Raw genomic sequence first — 24,603 nt, forward strand, 5'->3', positions numbered from 1 at the left:
CAGCTCCGTGACTGTGGGAGGTTGCTTTACCTCTCTGTTTCTGTTTGGTTGTCTGTAAACTGGAACAATGCACATATCTTCTGGAATTGTCACAAAACTTAAAAGACTTAATAAACATGATGTTCTTAGGACAGACAGTGCTTAATATTTAATACATACTAGGTTACTCAACCAGTGTTAGCTATTATTATTCTAAGGGAGTTTATTGTTGAAAGTACTATTGTAACTTCACCTTGTAAGTCTTAAGACCACTATTATAGTAGTTTTATAGTTTTGTCTTTGACCTTTACTATGAAATACTGGGCACAGCCCTACAGAGCTGTATAGAAGATGAAGATTGCTAATTTCAACAAACATAATATTAATTTTTCAGGTTGAAAAATTCTCTTACCTAGTAAATCTGTGCTTATTGCCCTTGTAGAATTGTACAGTGTTGTAAATCTCTCACAGACATTTATGGAGAGGTGATCTGACTGTAAGAAACATAAAATTACTGTGGAGGCTATGAAATGAAATAATAGTTCCTAGATTTTGGTCAGCTGTCCTGGCTTTAAATCCTTGTCTGCAGCTTGACAGCCTTGTGACCTTATACAAATGTTGGCAAAACCCCCCGTATCCTCACCTGTAAAAAGGAAAGAATGGTTATCCACTTTATATGAAATACGTACAAGGAATAAGAAAGAGGGAAATTGACCCAAATGGTAAGTTTGGGGATGTGCATTGATCATAATAGTTTCTGACTAGTTAAGGAGCAAATTTAGACCTTGTAGACTGGGGTCAATCGATGAAGATAGTTGATCAACTTTGATTTGAAAGCAGAGGAGATCATATTAAAATGTTTGCTCTTCTTAAAATGGAATAACAGCCTGGCCTCTGCAGGAGCCTCTGAGATAAAGTGCATTAAAGGAGATGGGAAAGTTTAAAAACAAAGTAAAATTTAAAATAATTTTAAAAAAAGGAGATGGGAAGGAATGTGGTTGTGGTGACTGGGGTCTTAGCTGCTGCAGAAATCAAGTAGAAAACATTTTTTTAATTTGTTTTTAATTGGAGGATAATTGGTTTACAGTATTGGGTTCTGCCATACCTCAACATAAATTAGCCGTAGGTATACCTGTGTCCCCTCCCTCTGGAACCTCCCATCCTACCCCTCTGGGTTGTCACAGAGTCCTGGCTTGAGTTCCCTGAGTCGTATAGCAAATCCCCACTGACTATCCGCTTTCCGTATGGTAATGTGTGTGTTTCCAGGCGACTCTGCATTTGCCCCACCCTCTCCTTCCCACCTCACCCCCTGTGGCCATAAGTCTGTTTTCTATGTCTGTGTCCCCGTCGCTGCCTCCAGTAGAGGACATTTTAACGACGATGACCAGATGAGAAAAATCCAGGAGGATGTAAAAATGGCAAAGTCAAGGCAGGAATGCCTTTTTGACCGTTTTCCACTTAGATTTACATTTCCTTTTTATTAGCGTCATATGGCAGAAGAGCATAGGAGTCCTGATCCAGTGGAATGCATAAAAATGAAAATAATGTCAGTGGGGCCCTTTGATCTCAAATTTTAAAAAAGCCTTTTTGAGAAAGTGGGTGTGGGTTTTGAAGTAATATTTGGACCTGGATCTCTTCTTTATCAGTATCTTCTAGATCCTTCCTTCTACTTAGTTTTTTCAGCAAGGAAATTTTGTGCTAAGTCCTTGAGATCCCATGTGTCTAATACACTTAGACATCTGGATGTTTATTGGCTTCTCCATTGGCTCAGCGGGTAAAGAATCTGCCTGCAGTTCAGAAGACGCAAGAGTTGTGGGTTCAATCCCTGAGTCAGGAAGATCCCCTGGAGAAGGACATAGTAACCCACTCCAGTACTCTTGCCTGGGAAGTGGAGCCTGGCGGGCTATACAGTCCCTGGGGTCACAAAGAGTTGGACATGACTGAGAGACTAACACTACGCTGGACATTTGGATGTTTGGAATATCAGATCATATCAGTCACTCAGTCGTGTCCAACTCTTTGCGACCCCATGAATCGCAGCACGCCAGGCCTCCCTGTCCATCACCAACTCCCGGAGTTCACTGAGACTCATGTCCATCAACTCAGTGATGCCATCCAGCCATCTCATCCTCTGTCGTCCCCTTCTCCTCTTGCCCCCAGTCCCTCCCAGCATCAGAGTCTTTTCCAATGAGTCAACTCTTTGCATGAGGTGGCCAAAGTACTGGAGTTTCAGCTTTAGCATCATTCCTTCCAAAGAAATCCCAGGGCTGATCTCCTTCAGAATGGACTGGTTGGATCTCCTTGCAGGCCAAGGGACTCTCAAGAGTCTTCTCCAACACCACAGTTCAAAAGTATCAATTATTCGGTGCTCAGCCTTCTTCACAGTCCAACTCTCACATCCATACATGACCACAGGAAAAACCATAGTCTTGACTAGACGAACCTTTGTTGGCAAAGTAATGTCTCCGCTTTTGAATATGCTATCTAGGTTGGTCATAACTTCCTTCCAAGGAGTAAGTGTCTTTTAAAATCATGGCTGCAGTCACCATCTGCAGTGATTTTGGAGCCCAGAAAAATAAAGTCTGACACTGTTTCCACTGTTTCCCCATCTATTTCCCATGAAGTGATGGGACCGGATACCATGATCTTCGTTTTCTGAATGTTGAGCTTTAAGCCAACTTTTTCACTCTCCACTTTCACTTTCATCAAGAGGCTTTTGAGTTCCTCTTCACTTTCTGCCATAAGGGTGGTGTCATCTGCATATCTGAGGTTATTGATATTTCTCCCGGCAATCCTGATTCCAGCTTGTGTTTCTCCCAGTCCAGCGTTTCTCATGATGTACTCTGCATATAAGTTAAATAAACAGGGTGACAATATACAGCCTTGACGAACTCCTTTTCCTATTTGGAACCAGTCTGTTGTTCCATGTCCAGTTCTAACTGTTGCTTCCTGACCTGCATACAAATTTCTCAAGAGGCAGATCAGGTGGTCTGGTATTCCCATCTCTTTCAGAATTTTCCACAGTTGATTGTGATCCACACAGTCAAAGGCTTTGGCATAGTCAATAAAGCAGAAATAGATGTTTTTTTCTGGAACTCTCTTGCTTTTTCCATGATCCAGTGGATGTTGGCAATTTAATCTCTGGTTCCTCTGCTTTTTCTACAACCAGCTTGAACATCAGGAAGTTCACGGTTCACATATTGTGCCAGTCAAAATAGACCCATCACCACCACCACCACCACCACCACAAGCCTGAGCCTCCACGTGGGGACTGTGACCACCTGCTCAAGACTGCTCCTGCCCCTCTTTTGATTGGGTAGCGACAGATTCCTTAAATGGCCCTCTTTTTGTACATGTGCCTCTTTAGCGCAGCCTGTGGGTGTGATGTTTAGCTGTAGAATGTGATCAGTCATTTTCTGTAGCCTTAGAGTAAGCATGGGCTTCCCCAGTGGCTCAGTAGGTAAAGAATCTATCTGCCTGCGATTCAGGAGACACAGGAGATGCAGGTTCGATCCCTGGGCCAGGAAGATCCCCCAGAGAAGGAAATGGCAACCCACCCCGGTATTCTTGCCTGGAAAATCCCATGGATGGAGGAGCCTGGTAGGCCACAATCCAATGGGTCACAAAGAGTCGAACATGCCTGAGCGACAAAAAAAAAAAAAAAGAGTAAACATAGTTTTTGACTGAGCTGGTTGTGGCTCCTATCTTCGAAAGGAACATTTAGAAGAATCCTGCTGTTTCAGTCAGCTTGTAGCAGTGAACTGGGGGATGTGGAACTTCATGCAGGTCTCTATGTGAAAAGCCCCGCTGAAGACTGAAATGCTTGAGAGATGAAGGTTAGCACTAGTAAGAAGCCAGCGCTGCCTTAGTGGTCCTACGCTGTGAGTAAGAGAAGTAAAATGCTGAAATTTTGCTCCTGAATTTATTGTATTATAATATGTTGTATAGTGACATGTTCTGTGCATATGTTATGAGGATTGTTCCAAACACTTGTAAAGATATTATTTGATGATACACATTCATCCTTGTATAAGGAGTTGGGCATAGAACTGCTAAAATGGTATTTCTGGATCTAACTATCTTAACTATACTTTGAAGCCTAGTCTTCGTGTGTTGACTGGTTTAGTTTATTGCCAGTGGTATGGAGTAAGCTTGAGAATATCTTGTAATAAACCCCTGAACGGTATATAGTGACTTTCTCACGAGTGCAGGTACCCATATGCTTTATGTCATCCTCCAAAGATCCTTGCTGAACACACAGGGACGCGTAGCAGGTTTCCATTTAGGCTCACAGGGAACTCTAGTTAACTGCAGTTAGGGACAGTCTATCTGGAGGATGATTCGGCTGGACTTGAGGCAGCGTGAGCCTTAAGTCACCACATGTGGCAGCAAATAGTGACCTGTGAGATGGTCCCTAACATAACTTAAGCCCACACACTGCCTCAGTAGCAGTGGTTTTAATCCTAGGTGTATTGTGAAACACCATGGCTGCTAGACCTTGCTGCCTTATACACAGTTATGTTTACAAAATATAAACCTGATAACTTTTCCCTTTTATAGTCAAATTTGTGAGTACAATTCAGAAGAGAAGACCAGATGACTAAGTATAATAAACTTTATCCATTCTGTACATTGTGACCATAATTTTCTCGATAAAGGACTTACAGAGATTTTCCTCTCTTATTTACCTTTAACATGACTATAAAAACAGGGCATCCTTCTGTGTAGAAGACTCATTCATGATATTCATGTGGCTTTCCTTAACTAACATGATAAGTTACATGATAACTAACATGATAAGTCACCAGTTTTCACCGTGAGATCTGCACCTGTGTGGTAGGGCATCCTTCTGTGTAGAAGACTCGTTCATGATATTCGTGTGGCTTTCCTTAACTAACATGATAACTAACATGATAAGTCACCAGTTTTCACTGTGAGATCTGCACCTGTGTGGTATCAGGCTTTTAAATGGTTTTGTGCAAGGAAGACTTCACTGGGGGTCGTAGCTAAAAGCTCACAGTGATTTGATAATATTTTGCAGGTTTCCTGTTTAATTTGTTCAGTGTCAAGGCTCTTCAGTTTGACTGTACAGTCAAATGTGGAGAGTTATGAGCTAGTTTTGCACCATCAGGACATCCAAAGAAAGAAACAATTCATCTAGTGTCCCATGCTATCTGCATATCTCCTCAGCACACACACGCTAAAATGCATTCCTTGTTCTTAACAATACAGTACAACATTTGATAATAGCAGTATTGAACATATTAAAAAAAATAAGTACCCAGTAGACAAGTAAGATGAGAGGATTGCTTAGATGGATAGTTCTTCTTCACCTTTATCACAAATACTCATTCGCACATTAAAGAATTGGAATAAACAAGCATCATGCCTTCAATTTTTGTGTGGTCAGCATGTAAAATAATTGTTTTTGAATTACTGCCATGGTTTTTTTCTTCTCCATTGTACAACGTATCAAATAAAAAATGTAGACATGCAAAAATAGCCTTTTTAAGTATACAGTCATACCTGCTTGCGTTGACTTAGAGTCGGAAGAGCATGTTTGTGATCTTTGAAAGCCCTGTAAAACCTTAAAGCCTGTAAAAACAAGTGCCTGTAAAACGCGTGGCATCGCTCTGAGGGTTTGGGGGTTTCTATTTTTATAGGCTGCTCCTTTTTGCACTTTACTGTCTGTCTCTGTTGATACATTTCTAAGGGTGTGGATAGGTTCATATTAATGTCAAGCAAGTTTGAAGTAGATATAAGCAATGACTGTTTAAAACTTGCTCTGTCATTAAATTGTTTCAGGGTGTGGAAATGCTGCCTCCCAGAATCACAGTGAAAGCAGAATTATGAACTGTGGTAGGCCAAATACAATTAAATCATTCCAAAGATGTTCAGATCATTCACTACACTGGCAGCAGTAACTTAGCATTGTGTTTACCGTCAATCAGTTTTTAATTAGGGCTTCCCAGGTGGCGCTAGTGGTAAAGAACCTGTCTGCCAGTGCAGATGGACGTAAGAGACACAAGTTCGATCCCTGGGTCGGGAAGATCCCCTGGAGGAGGAAATGGCAACCCACTCCAGTGTTCTTGCCTGGAGAATCCCATGGACAGAGGAGCCTGGAAGGCTGCAGTGCAGAGAGTGGCACAGAGTTGGACGCAGCTGAAGTGACTTAGCACACACAGCAGTGGTTAATTAACAGACTGTTTACTCTTAAACAAGAATCGAAGGCCATGTAAATTTTTTTTTACAGTTTTAAAATCCAAGTACTCGCTTTAAAATATTGCCCATGATTTAGAAGCTACCCTTGGTCTTATAAAGTTATATCTGAATTTTAGAAAGTGCTTAGTGGAGTGCTTTCTCAGTGAAATAAATGAGATTATTTTATATGAGTAAACTGTGTGAGAAACACAGATAGTTTTAGAATGTATTCTAGTAACATATATGTATTATTTTATAATCTAATGGAAGGAAATTGATTCTATTGAAAGTTGTCTCATTATGAAGAGAGGAGAAAAAGCACACAGACCATGGCGTCAACATTAGTTTGCACACTTATCAAGAGTCTGTGAAATATCCAGGGGTATTCCATTCGGGTGCTTATGTGAGAAGAAATAAAGAAAAATGTATGTTGTTGCCCAGTGCGGCAGGACGCCTCCCTTTGGGCTCCACCTGGAGTGAGCGAGGAACTTCATGTGTACTTTGCTAGAAGGTATCACCCACCGCAGAATACCCAGGGGCCAGCAGTGCAGTCGTGTGGCTGGGTTAGTGGGTCACAGATTTGTTTCTCCATTTACGGAGAATTTTAACGCCTCAAAACAGCTGTTCCCTGAAAAGCTGTGTATCCTCACGTCATAGCTGGTTTCTCCTGAAGACACAGCAGAAACATTATGACAAGTGGACTTCCAGGGATGTTGGAAGCTTCTGTGCTTGTGACAGTCTTGAAGCTACATGCAAGAGAGAAGCTTAGGCTAATCAATAGAGGTACATCCAAATCCCAAACACCAAGAAATGTTTATACGTTGGGGTCAGCTTAAGGAGTGGATATTCTAGTTATGAAAGGCCTTGCCTCTCAAGGTCTGTGCCTCATTATGTCATAGATCATCTCTTAAGGACAAAGATGTACCAGTCTTGCATGTGAACCCCCAAAGGAGAGGGCAGATGTGTTGGCCTGCCAAATAAGAGACTGTTTTCCTTCCATCAAAGGGTTAGTGGGATTGAAGCCCCAAAGTCATGGTTACCAGGTTGAATGTAGGAGGATTTCAGTGCCATACCACTCACAGAATTTTAATGGAGAATATAATCTTAAGAGCTACATTTGTAAGTTACAGCACAGATATTCCCAAGGATCTCAATGACTACAAATTTAGCCAAGACTTCAAAAGTATTTACTGAAAGCTTGAAACTTTTTTAATGGCAGAAAGATCAGATTAAAAAGGCAAGAAAACTAAGAGAAACCAATATTCCTTTTCCTCCCTTTCTGTGTGTGTGTGTGTGCGCGCACGTGCACATGCGTGTATGTATGTATATCCTTATTTGCAGAATCATGTGAAATTTAGTTGTAGATATCATGACATTTCAGCAAATACTGCCTAAGAACAAGGGCATCTTCTGCATGACCACAATGCAGTTATCACACTTGAGAAACTTAATTTTGATACAGGACCTTTATTCAGATTTCCCCAGTAGTCCTAATAATGTTCCTTATAACTATTTTTCCCCTGAAGCAAGATCCAATCACTAGTCAAAGTCTATGGCAATTGTCAGTTTTGTTTAATCTACATCAGTTTCACAGTCTTTTATCTTTCATGACATTGATATTCCTGAAGCCTAGGCCAGCTGTTTCGTCAAATATCCCTCAATTTGAATTTGTCCAATTGTTTCCTTGCATTTGAAATCAAGACTCTTTACTAAAGTCATAATAAGTAAAGAAATGGAGATAGGAGGGTAATGGGGAAGGAGAGGTGACAGAAAGAGACAGTGGAGTAGAATAAGAGAAAAGAAAATAAAAAGAGATGCAAATGGACTTCATGAAGATTTCAAACAAGATGCCAAGATCTAGTAGATTTGTATTCGGGCTGTATTGGTCAGCAAACGAATGGAGAGGCGGGTGAGGGAACATGGTACTTATTGAGAGTTAAGGACATCTCAGATATTGTGTTTAGAACATTTTGGATAGAGATAAGGGAATGAACCTTGAAAATCTGGGCTGTATGCCAAGCTAAACACAAAATTAAGTGAAAACAACAACAAAAATTCAAACTAGTTCTTTTACTCTGTACATAAAAGAATGAGGTGGTTTATTTTTCTTAATAGATATAAACTAGTTTTGGGGTATCATTTAAAACCCTTTACTAGGTTTACAAAATTGAAAATGATCTTAAGGAGTTAAATCAGTTCCGTTCAGTTGCTCAGTCGTGTCCGACTCTTTGCGACCCCATGAATTGCAGCACACCAGGCCTTCCTGTCCATCACTAACTCCTGGAGTTCACCCAGACTCAGGTCCATCGAGTCAGTATACAAATACTATACCAGATAGATGAGAATTTAGTCTGTTTTTAAAACCTCCAGAACAGAAATTCGTGGACCACATCTTAAAGGGAAGTCTCCTAGGAAAGCTCTTCAGGAAGTAAATCTTATTTTCAAACTGTCCAAAAAAAATAACCAGAGAAAATCATCAGGTGTCAGAGGCTAAGAACAGCTGAAATATTGATTCAATTTTCTAGCTTGCTGCTGTGTCTTCACATTTAGTGTCTGCTTCTCCACCTCATCTCCCAGCCTCTAAATAAGAAAAAGGGGGATGTGTAATTGTAGGAACACTGTTAAGAAGTCACAGTGTTCAAATAGTTTTTGCTGTAATTTAATGGAAAATTTATATACTCATTCCTGACATTTTTGGAGGGATTTTCTTGGTAAGGGCAGAGTGGTAGAAAAATAAATATATGCAGAGTGGGAAAGGTACACCATTTCCTGTGCGTGCCTAACATGGTTCTGATTGCCATCCTTGGAGTCTTGATGCTACACATAGTGAATAATTGCTCACTGGATCTGAGAGGTGCAGTCTCCTTTGGTGGATTTGAAGAATTAACTTCTCGTTAAGTCCTGAAGTGGAGCAGAAATAGACTTTGTACTTGGCTTTTCTAAGACTCTATTGAAACAGAGATGTTGAGACATCACCTTCTGCGGTGTTGATTAAGTGAAATTAGGCGTGCAGAGGAAAATCCATTCAATATGCTTTTATTTTTTAAACTGTTTTATTATGGGAAAAAAAAAAAACACCAGACATTCTATATAGTATTGTAGGGATTTCCCTGAGTCCAGTGGCTAAGACTTTGCCTTCCAGTGCTGGGGTGAAGGTTCAATCCCTGGCTGGGCAGTTAAGATCCCATATTCCTTTCGGTCAAAAAGACAAAACATACAACAGCAATATTGTAACAAAGTCAATAAAGACTTTAAAAATGGCCTATGTTTAAAAAAAATCTTAAAAAAGAATCTTATACTAAATCCCTGCTTCTATATATTGACTGACTTACCACAGTCAACTTCTTGGGGAATTTATTTCATTTTTATGCCTAACCATTCCCCACTGGCTTCCCAGGGGGCACTGGTGGTAAACGACCGGCCTGCCAGTGATACAGAGATACAGGTTCCATCCCTGGGTTGGGAAGACTCCCTAGAGGAGGGCATGGTAACACACTCCAGTATTCTTACCTGGAGAATTCCATTAACAGAGGAGCCTGGTGGGCTACAGTCCATAGGGTCACAAAGAGCAACTTAGCACATTCCCCACTACCATTCCATATTGAATTAAATCTCAGATATCTGTAAAGATTTCCATAGAGAATAGGTACTCTTTGAAGCAGTCTTGCTTAAAATAGTAATGGTATGTAAGCATTTAATATAAGTGAATGAATGACTGAAAGTCACTCAGTCGTGTCCGACTCTTTGTGACCGTATTCTCCAGGCCAGAATACTGGAGTGGGTTGCCTTTTCCTTCTCCAGGGGATCTTCCCAACCCAGGGATCGAACCCAGGTCTCCCACATTGCAGGCGGATTCTTTACCAGCTGAGCCACATAAAATGTCCTATAAATTAATGCACAGTATAAGCGCTCTCCTGTCTCTGTTGAGAAGATTTAGAAGGGTGAAATCCAGTCGAACTGATAATCTGATGGGAGTGCGGTGGTCTTCTGGAAAGGTCATTTGTTGTTTGTGGGAGAGTATCTGTAGACCCAATAAAAGTGTTGTCACCAAAGAAGAGTGATGTCACCAAAGAATCCCTGTCTTGAAGAAATGAGTGTTGTTAAGATTTATGAGTGCTCTTTGTTCTCTGGATTACTACTGTTGATAGCATAGTCTAACTCTGACTCTCCAGAGTGTTGTAACTGTGGACAAGAGACACTTACCTGTCTCTGAAAATAAGCTTCCTATTTGAAAAAACGTGTGTGATACCTGTTGTACCTATTCACAGAACAGTCATGCAGATTAATTGTGATCTGGGATGTGACTGTGCTGTAGAAATAATGGCCCAGTTGCCTGTTCTTCTTTAGCGTAAGATTTTGATTCTTTGAAATGACCAGTCTTCAGGATTTTTAATAGTACCAGAGGATGTAAAGATGGAAGAATTGCTATCTTAAATATATATATATGTATATATGTGTGTGTGTATATATATATATATGTATTTTTTAGAATATTTTTAAAGAATAGATTTTTATTGAAGTAGACTTGATGTACAATATAGTGATTCACAGTTTTTAAATGGTGTACTATATTTTATGCTTTATGCTTTCCTGGTGGCTCAGACAGTAAAGAAGCTGTCTGCAATGCAGGAGAGCAGGATTTGATCCCTGGGTGGGGAAGATCCCCTGGAGAAGGAAATGGCAACCCACTCCAGTATTCTTATTTGGAGAATCCAATGGACAGGGGAGCTTGGTGGACTATAGTCCATGGGGTCACCAAGAGTTGGACACGACTGAGCGGCTAACACTTTCACTATATTTTATAATTGTTATAAAATAATGTCTGTGCCCCCTGTGTTGTACAATATGTCCTTGTAGCTTATGTTATGCCTAATAGTTTGTACCTCTTAATCATCTACACATATATTGCCCCTCTCCTCTTCCCTTTCCCCACTGGTGACCACTGGTTTCTTCTTTATATCTGTGTGTCTGTTTCAAAGAATAATTTTATAACCTGAGTTCTCTTTTTCCCCCTGAATATATTTTATCTGAGCATTTTTATTATTCTCTAAGCAGAGATACATTTTGACGGACACCCCCCTCCCCTTTTTCTTTTGTCTCTCAGTTAGTAAAACCTTTGTGAATGGTCTCTTGATCGGGCTCACCAAAATGAACATGTTTCTCTTGGAAAGGTTACCATGTGATCAGAACTTTCTTCCTTCTCTTTTCTTTTTTAGCCTTGCCTCCCCGCTTGAAAGAGATGAAGAGTCAGGAGTCTGTGGCAGGTTCCAAACTAGTGCTTCGGTGCGAGACCAGTTCTGAATACTCCTCTCTCAAGTTCAAGTGGTTTAAGAATGGGAGTGAATTAAGCCGAAAGAACAAACCACAAAACATCAAGATACAGAAAAGGCCAGGGTGAGTATCCTGCATGTCACAGCAGGGGCCATGCCTAGCAATACAATGGTATAAAATATAAAAATTACTAACAGCTTAGTAAATAAATATACCATCAACAAACCTGATACATGATAAGTGAAAAGATTTTTCGTTATACGGGGGCTAGAAATTGGGTCATTATATAGGAAAGAATTTCAAAGTATGTCATCTTACAACTTCTGGACAAAGGAAGGATGGATATGGAAAGAACTGTAACATGTGGCTAAAATAGAAGGGGTGAGAGAAGATAATATTAATAGCAAGCTGCTGTATAGCACAGGCAGCTCAGCTCAATGCTCTGTGATGACCTGAAGGGTGGGAGCGAGGGAGGGCCTAGCGGAAGGGATATACATACATATATATATATATATATATCAGATTCATTTCATTGTGCAGCAGAAAAACTAACCAAAGTGGTAAAGCAGTTACACTCCAATTAAAAAATAAATCAAAAAAAGAATTCAAATCAAAAATTTTTCAAAAACTAAAAAATATTAATAGGAGCTATTGCAGTAGTAAGTAATACATGAGATCCTAAAATCATGTATAGAATACCTGTGCCTTACACAATCAAGCTCAGTTGGGAAAGAATCTGCCTGCAATGTAGGAGACCCGAGTTCGATTCCTGGATAGGGAAGATCCCCTGGAGAAGGAAATGGCAACCCACTTCAGTATTCTTGCCTAGAGAATCTCATGGACAGAGGAGTCTGGCGGGCTACAGTCTGTGGGTTTGTGAGAGTCGGACACAACTTAGCGACTAAACATACTTCATCATGTGAGGAGTTAGAATGTAATCAGTTGAATCTGAACTATTCTCCAGTAAATTTAATACGTAAAAGTAATGTGTAACTGACAATTCCATTAAGCTCCATCACCGTGAGAGCAGATTAAAATATCTAGTAATCCTAAGTAGCAAGAATGCCCTCCTTGAGGAGATCCCTATTTGGGAAGGCTTCATGTGACCCCTTATAACGTCTATGTATTCTATACCTACTCTAAAATGATGCTCTTTTATTTATTTTTTCTTCATTTTTTCCCTCCTTATTTAAGAACGTTTACTTCTAATCTCAAACTACATTTTGAAATTACAGAAGAGCTAAATGCCTCAGGTTTTTGCTTGTGAACAGTCCTTTCATCAGTGTGACATGTATCATAGGGGTTCACAGCGCCAAGGTGACCTTTTCTTCTACTTACACTTCAGAGGATTCCAGTGAAATCCCAGAGATGATATATGAAGCAACAATGAGAATCACCTCCTAGACTTTGATTTTATAGGGCAAATACCAGAAACATCAAACACACATGAGCCAGAAAAAATAAAGCGATATAAGGGAAGTGAATTTAATCTTACCAAAGTGTTTAATGACTGTGAGAGCCATAATTAGGGCTGTTTTCCTGTTTCTATGGTTTTAGTAACTACTCTGCTTATCCTTGTTATTGATTGTGTCGGTACAATGTCTTGATTTGGAAGAATAATACAGAAGGAATATCACTGTAGCAGGTGGTACTTCAAATATGCAAAAAAAAATAATAATAATTCTGTGAAGTGACAGAGTGCTTTTGTATATAATCTTATTTGTTTGGTTTTTTAACAAGTTTCCCCTAGTAGTAAGGGCAATTTACTGCACGTGGTGACTCTAATTTTGCAGGGTAAGAAATGAAGGGTCAAAAAACTGTTGTCTTTCCTTGAGTCACCCAACTAGATATGAATAAGCTGGAACACAAATCAATGTCTTAGATTCCTTAATGTCTCATTCCTTCTCTAAAAATGGAAAGCAGACATATTTTATCACATGTGTCCATGTGGGGAAGGGAGGAGAGAGAGCAACTTGAAAAAATAAGCATGATTCTTTTTGAGAAGTTTAACAACAAAGAAAAATTACTTTTAGCTAGGTTTTGGTGTCTGTTTTGTTTTTCATCAATTAGCCAGGTTAGTAAGAAACAGTTATCTGCATAAGCGGAGTGATGTCTCATTTGTTTCTATGTGGCTATTATTTGAGAGAAAAAATATTTAAGAACCCGTGAAAAGCTTATATTGCTAGAAATATGGGGAAATGAAAGAATACTAGGGCGTTTTATACTCAGAGCATCGAAAGATTGTAGAGAGATTGTCTAGTACAGCCTTATATGAAGCAATCAAGTGCTGAAACCCTGTTAGGGCTGGGGGAGCTTCAGGATTTTTAAGCAGCCCATCTATTTACAAATAGTGGTCTAAAAACTTGATTATTTATGCTGAGGTAAATTCTACCTTGTGGGAAGTTAAAATTTATTAATAATTAGGGAACAAAATAGCTAACACTAATATCAAACAGTAAACCTAAGTGCTGAATTACAGGTTACTGATGCTAAGTGCCGTGGGAGTTGGGAAGTGGGGAAGATCCCAGGAGCTTCAGGAGTCACTGTGAGAGGGTGGATTTGACTCTGCTAAAGAGAGAGAGTCCCCCTGGATGGGTAGGGTGGGTTATAGAGTAGAGCAGTAGCAGGTTCTGTTTATAGGACAATAAAGAGGCCAATCAAGTTGGGCCAGTGAAAGAGCGGATGGGAAATTTTGCCTTGGATAAGATGCTCTGTGTTGGCCCTGGGCTAGAAGCTGGGTCCAGAGAGATGAACAAGAAGTGTGTGCTGTCTCAGAGGCTTGGTCTCAAGTGGGGAAGGGAAATATAAGCAGTTATAATTCTCAGTTTTAAATTTGATGATAGTGACAATCACAGGATGCTTTAGAAAGGTACTCACAAGGACGGTGGAGGGGACCCAGTCCTGGACTGTGGAGGCTTCCTAGAAAGAAGGGGGGGAAGGAGAGAAGGAGGAGAGGATTATCCAGGCTGAAGGAACAGAACGAAGCAGCTGAGGATTGCAGGTATTTAAGGTGAGGATACCTGAAGAGAAGAAGCTGAATAGGTTGAGTAAATAAGATGACAAAAAGGAACAACAGGAAAAAAAGAGAGATCCCCCGGAATGAGTATGGTTCTAAAAGGCACATGTATAGGTAAAGAACTAATTTTTTACATGGCTTGGATGACATAAAAAAGTGTCATTAGTATTCAGAAAGGCATTTTCATGTTGGCTTCATAGGCTCAGACAGCTAAGAGCACTGTCTACATATTAATAAAATCCCATTATCCCGGAAAGGCCAATGTTCAGAAATTACTTCTTTTAAACAATAGCCTTGCTGGAAAGAATTAAGTAGGAACAAAAAAAGACTTTTATTCAGGTAATGTGACTGCAAATGATGAGTCTTGGCAAAGCATTGAACATTTTTGAGCTTCCAATAATAAGACACTTTATGTAAAGTGGGCAGCCACTGATAAGTGATCAGGTAATTGTGTTTCAAAATTGGGTATTTGATCATTTCTGAGGTTGTATCTTTAAAAAAAAAAAAATTAGTGCTGTCTTTTTTTAAGGGATCAAACTGAATCTAAATTTAATTAACATTTGCAAGATGCTCTATTATTTCAGCTTTCAACTTATAAGAGAATGGATACTATTGTTATTATACTCATTAAAAAATTAATATCCTGAGAATGAAGGAAATTCGGTTTCTTCCTGTAGATCTAATATTAATAAATGGTTACTCTTGGACTTGAAATTGATCTGTATCTATGTCTTTTGTCTTTTTCACTCCACGTCTCATGTCTTTTCACAACTACTTGTGATTTTGCCTTAGTATCCAGTGAAGTCATAACATGTTTAAGGCAAGGGACCTGTTTGGGCTTAAACTGCTTAATAAAAAGCATTCTTATTTGTCAGCTTCCTCTACATGCTCATAATTTTTCATTATGAAGACATTTCAAAATGTTAACAATTTGTAGTGGTTACTTGCTTACTTAACTTTATCTTACTACATTTGCTCTTAGCCCACAGGCCAAGAAGGGATAAACTGTCTCTTAGGCTATGATCACAAGCAGAGGTGAATTTTAGTGTAAGGTTTAGGATTACCCTGGGACCCTCTTTATTTAAAGTAAAATGTTGACTCTCTTCCAATCCTTCGCCTAGATTTCTTTTTCACATTTTATAATCTAGATTGTTTGTAGCAGTCAGAATTTCCTTTTAATCCCTTAGTGTTATGAAAAGATTTTACACCAATAGGGACTCGCTATCATTTTGTAAAGTCTTATCCCCTCTTCAGGCCCTGCTCCTACTAATAAATGACATTCCTACATGTTCTTCCTGTGATTCTGCATTCATGTGTGAGCCTTTTTGTTTGTTTTATTTGGCTGAGCAAGATGTGGGACCAATTAAAAGAAATAGAAACTGCCCTGGTCTTAAGTGTCTACTTATCCCTTTGTTTTTGTTTCCTTTGCCTGGTGGACGATTTGACTTAGAAAACTGGTTAAAGAGTTTGGTTGTGTGACAGGTTATATTTCAGGTCAACCTGTTGGCCTCCCTTGCATATCTGTCTTGTATCAGTCTTTTTTTAACTTTTATTTATTTATTTTAATCGGAGGCTAATTACAATATTGTAGTGGTTTTTGCCATACATTGACATGAATCAGCAGTCTTATTAAAGGCTGACTTCCTGTTGTTTGTGTATGGTATACATTTTTGGATGCTCTTAATTTTGTATCAGGGGCTTCCCTGGTGGCTCAGTGGTAAAGAATCCGCCTACCAATGTGGGTGCCATCCCTGAGTCAGAACGATCCCCTGGAAAAGGAAATGGCAACCCACTCCTGTATGCTTGTCTGGAAAATCCCATGGATGGGGGAGCCTGGTGGGCTACAGTCACTGGGGTTGCAAAAGAGTCGACACAACTCAGTGACTGCTGCTGCTGCTGCTAAGTCGCTTCAGTCGTGTCCGACTCTGTGCGACCCCATAGACAGCAGCCCACCAGGCTCCCCCATCCCTGGGATTCTCCAGGCAAGAACACTGGAGTGGGTTGCCATTTCCTTCTTCAATGCATCAAAGTTAAAACTGACTAAACAACAACAATTTTGTATCAGCTCTTCATTCCTGTTCTTGCTTTTTTTTTTTTTTTTGGACTCAGCTTGTGGCTTGTGTGATCTTAGTTCCCTCTTGAACCCAGGCCCTCGGCAGTGAAAGCCCTAACCACTGGACCACCAGGGAATACCCTGTTCTTACATATTGTAATTTTGTTTAAAACTGATTCTAATTGGTTTGGTCAAGTTAAAAAAAATTAAGGAATGATTTCTCTTGTTATCAATTGTTTCAGGGTTTTTGACTCTTAATAGAAGAGGTTTATACACATCTCTTTCTTTTATTAGTTGAGCTACTCCAACAGGTCATTTTAACTTTATATGTAAGAAGATCTTAGATTCCTTAGGTATAAAATGGGAATAACCAGTGTCTGTTTCATAGCATTTATGTGAAGCATTTTATGCAGTGTCTGATCTGTAGAGTTTCATAGGTGCTGCAGTGGCAAGTGACTTCATTCTGGTAGAACCAGATGATGATGGACATTCTGTAGTTTGCACCATGAAATCCCTCTCTCTTTTCTTTACCCTTCTCACTATCAGCAGTTCAACAGTATCTGAGCTGTGTTAACATACACACGAGAATTCATATATGATTCCTTAGGGATCAGAAGAATGGGATTATATAAACTGAGTTGATCCTTTCTATATGCATTTAAGTTGCCTTTACCTGTAAAATATGGTGGAAGAATTAAGTATGAAAAATGAGATAAGCAGCTATGGAAACCTTGAATCTATCTTGTGAGTGAGAACTAATTAAAAGAACACAGATTGCATTTTGATATAAAAAATGAAGTTAATCTTTATAACTTCCATGTATAAATGTTTTATTGCTTTATTGTTACATTGTATCATTTTTTCTTATTCCAAGACAATGCATGCTTATTAGGAAAATCTAAAAATTGCAGGAATTTAGAATGTCATTATAATAGTAGCGGACACTTACTGGGAGACTACTCTATTTCAAGCATTGTTTTAAACACTGTGTATGAATTAACTCTTTGAAAGCTTTTAGAAAATGAAAATCCACCAAAACATGCACCCCTCCCAGAACCCCAGATAACTCATCAATTAAAGAGCAAAAGGTTAATTTTGTGATTGGGAGTTCATTCATTCTTCCAAGTTAACTTTATTCTTATAGACAAGATATAGTAGCCTATTGAAGAAAGTAAAATAAAACTATAGCCATATTTATTAAGGCCCCAAATGGTTGCAATGTGTAATTTTCAAGAAAGGTTTGTCTGTTTCTACTCTCTCAGTATTTCCCATTCCTGCTCTAAGACCCACGGATTGAAGAATCTCACAGTTAAATATATCATTATAGTTCAAAGGAGTTTTTTGTGTCCCTGGAGAAATTTGAGTTTCCATTGAACTGCAAAAAGGATTGCCAACCTCTTTAACATAAATGCTTTCTCTCTTCATAATGTTTTTAAATATGCAGCTCTCATTTAAGCTTTCGTTTAAAAACAGGATTTATTTTTTCAAAACTAATTGAAACCACTGATCTAATTAAATCTTTTCTGCATAGAGATATTCTTGTTAGGAACTGCTTGACAGGTGGCAGTCCAGACTTGAATCTGTCTAAAGAGAAAACCTCTTTCATATGATATCCTATCCTTTTTGAACACTGAAAAGGTCCTTCCTTATATATCATCCAAAATATGCCTTCTTTTTCCTGTAAGACATAATTCTACCTTCAAGAGCTTCACCAAATAATTTCCTTTTCCAGATAATAAAGATGGAATATATTTATATATATCTTGTTCATAGCTCCCTGCCAGTGGAACCTCTCTTACTTTAATAGCATCTTCTCTGGTGTTAAGATATCTAGGCCCTATTCAATTCTGATCACCTTCTAAAGTCCTCTAGCTGTTGATATTATTTTTTAATCAAATGCCACTTTGAAGTATAATTCAATACTCCAGATACGATCCAGCCTATAAGACTTTTATCCAATTTGATTTATGCTCTTTTAATATTAATTTGGCCATACAGTGGTACTTTTTTCTTCTTTTTTAAACAGTTGTTTAAAATGGAGTAATATTAAACATGTGGCTGATGGAAATATATTTTTCTGTATACATTGTTGTCAAGGTTCTTCTTTCCCAACCTGTATTTCTTCTACAGATTTTTGAACCTGAATGTATTTGTTATGCTTATCTTGATTACACTGATTCTTGACCTTGGCCCATTGATGCACAGTCCTAGAATTCCCAAGGGTGTCTCTACAGAACAGATTTCTTAGTCACTTCTCATGCCTGCCTTAGAAATTCACTGTAACTGTATAAAAATGACTAAGAGGTAGGTTGTAAAGAAATCTGTTTGTTTAACGAAACATTTGAGCGCAGAAAATTTCTTTTTTTTTTCTTATTGTCTTTCTATTTCTCTGTTTTTTAATTTTTTTATTGGAGTATAATTGCTTAGAATGGCAAACCACTCCAGTATTCTTGCCTGGGAAAATCCCATGGACAGAGGAGCTTGGTGGGCTACAGTCCATGGGGGTTGCAAAGAGTCAGACACAACTGAGCATGCACGCATGATTGTTTTACATTGTTGTGTTAGTTTCCACTGTACAACAGTGTGAATCAGCTATATATATACACACACACACACACACACATATATCCATATATACATATATCTATTATACATGTATCTATTATACATATATCTACATATACATACCTATATATACATATATCTATATATACAAATATATACATGCATATATATATATATATATATATATATATTTCCAGCCTCCCTGTTGAGCCTCCCTCCCTCCAGCTCCCTCCCACCCCTCCAGGTCATCACAGAGTACCAAGCTGTGCTCCTTGTGTGACAGCAGCTTCCCACTAGCTCTCTGTTTTAAACATGGTAGTGTATGTATGTCGATTCTAATCCCCCAGTTCATCCCACCCTCCCCTTCTCTCCCTGTGACCACAAATCCGTTCTCTACATCTGTGTCTCTGTTTCTCTTTTTAAGTGTAACATTTATTTACATTCCCTGGAAGAGTATTCCAATAAACACTGCCCAGGTCTTTAGGAGAAGTTTGAGTTTAAGAGCTATCCCTGTCAGATTAACTATAAGTTAATGTTAACTGTAAATTTCATTACCTTATTTCTTTAAGAAGATTCTCCTGAGAGAGGTACTCAAGGCTGGCAGAATTTAGATCAAAGAGAGAGAGAGAGCGAGCAGCTCCAGCTACATGATCATGAGAGGCTTGATGCAGGAATTGGCACTTGAGGTGGTCTTTAAAGATCGGCTGGGGCTTCACTAGTAGCTCAGATGGTAAACAATGTGTCTGCAATGCAGGGGACCTGGGTTCAATCCCTGGGTTTGGAAGAGCCCCTGGAGACGGGAACAACTACCTACTCCAGTATTCTGGCCTGGAGAATTCCATGAGGTCAAAAAGAGTCAGACACAACTAAGCAACTTTCACTAAGATCAGCTAATATCTTGATGGGTCAGAATACAGGGTCTGCATTCTTAGGAAGAAGAAATACACAAGCCAAAAAGCACGAAGATGGCAGGGCATAAATCTTACACATGCAGGTCGTGGAGGGTGGATTAATTCAGTAGATTGGAGGAGGAGAAGAGTTGAAATTAAATTTGAAACAATTGATCCAACCTGATTAGTTAATATTATATGACAAGAAGAACCAGAAAATTCACTTAAAATTAGGAAGGTGTAATTTACAGGAGGACTTCCCTCGTGATTCAGCGGTAAACAATCCACCTGTCAATGCAGGAGACGTGGCTCTTATCCCTGGGTCAGAAAGATCCCCTGGGGAAGGAATGGCAACCCACTCCTCTCTCCCATGGACAGAGGAGCCTGGCAGGTTATAGTCCAGGGGATCACAAAATGTCAGAGAGGACTTAGCGACTCAATAACACCATCAACAAATTTACAGGAGGTTTTCTTGTAATTCTGAGTTGCTATCTTTGCTTCCTGCCCTGTTTTCTCCCTGTTGTCTTCCTCTCAGGAATCCAGACTGTCAATATCAGGCTCCTGTATATAAGGACACTTTAGAAAGGCTTTAATAAATCCTGAGCCAATCCCAGTAGTTTTAAGTTTTTAAATCATAGGCACTGCTTAAATTATAGGCTTGTGCAATAGTAAAGCATAGACAGATGCAAATCACAGTGTTGCCCATGTTCAGAAAGAGTGCCAAATATTGATTTAATATGTAGTTTTATGAAAGTGTGTGTTATTGTTGCGCGAATATTTATTTCAATATTAAGAACCATTTGTGTGGTATGGTGCTCCCAGCAATGAGAATCGTTTCAAAGAATGACAAATTCCTTTGCTTTTGAAAGTATTAAATTCTCTTCATTCAAAATTAACATAATTCTTGATGTCGTTCTACTAAGAAAGGAAGTGTAGAGCATTTTAATCTAGTCTAGCCTTCACTGAAGTATCTATCCTTACCAGATTTATAAGAAACGGCTTTACACTTTTAACTTCCTTAATTAACCCTAATTGGCTACTGACACTGAGATATAGAGAGGAAAGAAAACTTAACATTTGGGTGAAAAAAATATTCTGAAATGTAATGTGGTTAGTGGTAGTGTTAGAGGAATAAGTGGTAGTGTTAGAGGAATAAAAAGAAAACTTAGAAAAGAAATCCTTCAAATTGCTGATCTGGGTAATGAAATTAAGACTATGTCCAGGGTATAATTTAAATGAGATGTATCTCACTTTTGGTGTGATTTTGGTAAAATCATGAATGTATATATAGATATATGTATATATATCTACTAGTCAGTTGTGGGGGGTTTTTTTAAAGATTTTTTGGATGGAGACCATTTTTTAATTAATTCATTAATTTTGGACTGTGCTGGGTCTTTGTTGCTGCACCAGGGCTTTTTCTCGTTGCAGAGAGCAGGGGCTTCTGCTCCTTGTGGTGCACTGCCTCAGTAGCTCCAAGGCATGTGGAATCTTCCCAGACCAGGAATCAAACCCGTGTCCCCTGCATTGGCAGGCAAATTCTTAACCACTGGACCACCAGGGAAGTCCAGTCAGTTGTGTGCGTGTAGAGTGAGAAGGGGGGAGTTTGAAAACTCTAAAACTACAGAGACTGTATTTTGATGATCATCATAGTTCTGTGAAATATACTTAAACCGCTTTGGTCCTGATCTTGTAGGAAGTCAGAACTTCGCATTAGCAAAGCGTCACTGGCTGATTCTGGAGAATATATGTGCAAAGTGATCAGCAAACTAGGAAATGACAGTGCCTCTGCCAACATCACCATTGTGGAGTCAAACGGTAAGAGATGCCTACTGCGTGCTATTTCTCAGTCTCTAAGAGGAGTGATCAAGGTATGTGGTCACACTTGAATCACGCAGGTGTGTGAAATCTCATTGTGAACAAATAAAAATCATGAAAGGAAAACTCTATGTTTGAAATATCTTATGGGTCCTCCTGTAAAGCTCTTCACTCCATAAGGTGAAATAGACCTGAAATATATATAGATTATTTAAAAAGGATTGGAATAATATCATGAATATCAGAGAGAGAATGGATTGCTAAAAGAAAGAGATTATACATCCACTCTAAGTTAGTCAGGGACAGCAGGTAAGTTTTTTGCTCTGTCGAAACAGAATATGTATGTATGTATGTGTGTGTATATATATATATATAATTTATATACAGAATATATATTGTATATATTTCATGCTAATGTGTATTATGTATGAATATATGTACATTGTGGATGTGTAAACAGAATACAATCCTGACTTAGTCCTGGCAATTTTTATGTTCTTATATATGTTTTCAATATGTCTGGCTCTAGGTAGTAGAAAGTTAAGGTTATCAGGGCTTTTTTGAGCCCATTAATTCAGAAATCAAGAGTCTTAGAGGCAAAGCATTTTTTTACTCACTTGTATAGGCTTTATAAATAAGCATTATATAGGTTTCAGCTTCTGTTTTCCTAAGAGCAGTGCCAGGGACTGTTTGTTAAACAAATGAATACCTTGGAGACAGAAGGTGCCCCCTATCCTCTGACAACCCCTCTGAGTTATCTGAGGAAGGGTAAAGGAAGGGCATAGCTGGTGGCTCTCTGTTCACGATCCCTTAGTACTCCACAAAGTGATGGAGTCATTCATCTATAGAAGCTGATGACGAGCTAGCAGTGAGCATCTCTTGAAACAATAAAATGCTGCTTTGAAACCTTTGGTGCTGTTTTGGATGATGGCGCTGGACTGCTGTCTTCACAAGCCTTGTCATCTATTATAAAACCAAGCATGACTGCACCACTTCTAGGCAGGTGATGAGAAAGAATGCCCACTGCAAAGGCCTGATCTCTTAAAGTGATAAGATAAAATTACAGAGCCAAGAAGGGAAGAACGAAAGTACTTTTAGGGGTTAACTCCTTAGGAGACTGGTGTGGTTTGATTCAGTTGATAACAGGATAGGGAGAAGGGAGTGAGATAAAAATATGGAACCAGGGTTGGGAGTATTCAGGTTAATTCCTAGTCTTCTGTGGACTTCCCAATGCATTGCTGTATATTGCAGTGTAATCAAAATTCATTTCTTTCATTTTAAATACCTCCCTCCACAGAAAGTAAAAGACAACAGTGAAAATTGGTTTCCATGATTATTTTTAGGGGCCGTGTTTACTGTATATAAAGTGTAAAAGCCATTTAAAATTTATGTGAGTAAATATAACGTCACTTTACTTTTTAATCAGCATAGGTAAAGCAACAGGGTTTTGCTTGTGTTATTTATTTTTTTTCCACTTGAAATTTTATACAATGCAACTAGAAATGCAAATTTGAAATTTCAGTGACTTATCTTTTCTTTCTATAATACCATGTTTAATAGCTTTTTCTCAGGTTGTCAGTGACTTGCTTCAGTGCATCTTCTCCTGGTAAAGGCTCCTGAATTATGATTTGGACACTCGGATTAGATTTGTGTAGCTATGTATACTGTAAAGTCCCAGGAAAATAGAATTAAAGTGTCATAGTTTCACTGAATGCTTACAGTAGGATTATATTTAATATTCCACATTTTCTGAATTGCAGTATTAAGCAGTGAATTACTTACCACTATTTTATTCTTGGCAAAAACTCATAGGATTTCTTTTTATTAATTTGGGGGTGCTGAAGTTTTGGTAATAACAGTTTTTCACATCCCTTTCATGGGAGAGGTATTCAGCTTATTTTCCATGTTAATTTATTTAAGAATTGATCTCAAATTTGAATGTAGTATTGAATTATAAAGTGTAGAGAAATGAAAATAGGGATGTTTTGGGTAATCAATCTTTTTTACCTGACAAGAAAAAAGAGAAGGTTATGAAATATTGTCAGGAAATCATCCTTAAAACAATCAACTAAAATTCCTTAAGGACTAGAAGGGAGGAATGAAGAATCTCAATTACTGGGCATGGTGGTTGTTTTTATTTTCTTCTTAGAACGTTAAGACTAGTTCTTCCATATCCAACCTTCTCATTGTATTTAAAAAGAAATAGAAACCTAAGATTTGTTTTAAATTCCTTACTTCCTGGTTCAGTACAGCTTGCTCAATACCAGACTGTGTGTTTGTGAATGTTTAAGGTCGATTCTTCGATTTGTGAAGGACAAAAACTGGAAAAAACAAAAATGGTGTGAGGCGGAAAGAGAGAAGGATTCCACTGGGATGAACTAGAGCTTCATTATAAATGGGGCTCCAGGAGAAAGTGGTACCTAGCAAGTGGTACCTAGGGATGTTTACAAGTTTAAACATCAGGAATTTTTGGCTTTTCTCTCAAGTCTGCCCTTCAGGTGCCCAGATGCATTCTTGACTCGCCGACTCTTTCTTATATTTTCCAACCTCTCCTGCTTTCACTTATGCGCCTTTATAATTCCAAACTTTGACCTGATTACGGTTCCATTTGGCCATATTCTTCTTCATGGTTCTTTTGAAGGCATCCTTTCAGTTTTGACTCCGACTATGTGATTGTTGCCTCAGGGGCCAAATCAGATTCCCCATAAGAATCTTACTGGCAGAGCTGATCATGTCCGAAGATCCATAGAGCTTACAGCTCATCAGCGTGTTCTCCCCAGGTCCCCACCACAGCCCCAACCCAGGAGAGT

General features: G+C 38.8%; 1 protein-coding gene across 15 annotated transcripts in view; it reads left to right on the forward strand.

Moving 5' to 3' along the window:
• The window catches only part of NRG1 (neuregulin 1), a 1,152,455-nt gene that overhangs the window by 959,854 nt on the left and 167,998 nt on the right, over positions 1-24,603 (forward strand). For all 15 annotated transcript variants that reach the window (XM_027530077.1, XM_027530076.1, XM_027530078.1 and 12 more), the window contains exons 2-3: positions 11,397-11,574; positions 21,672-21,793. In XM_027530077.1, the coding sequence (XP_027385878.1) occupies positions 11,397-11,574; positions 21,672-21,793 (300 nt within the window). The remainder of the gene's footprint in view (positions 1-11,396; positions 11,575-21,671; positions 21,794-24,603) is intronic.

Source organism: Bos indicus x Bos taurus, chromosome 27, assembly GCF_003369695.1.
Source record: "Bos indicus x Bos taurus breed Angus x Brahman F1 hybrid chromosome 27, Bos_hybrid_MaternalHap_v2.0, whole genome shotgun sequence".
Taxonomy (NCBI): Eukaryota; Metazoa; Chordata; class Mammalia; order Artiodactyla; family Bovidae; genus Bos; species Bos indicus x Bos taurus.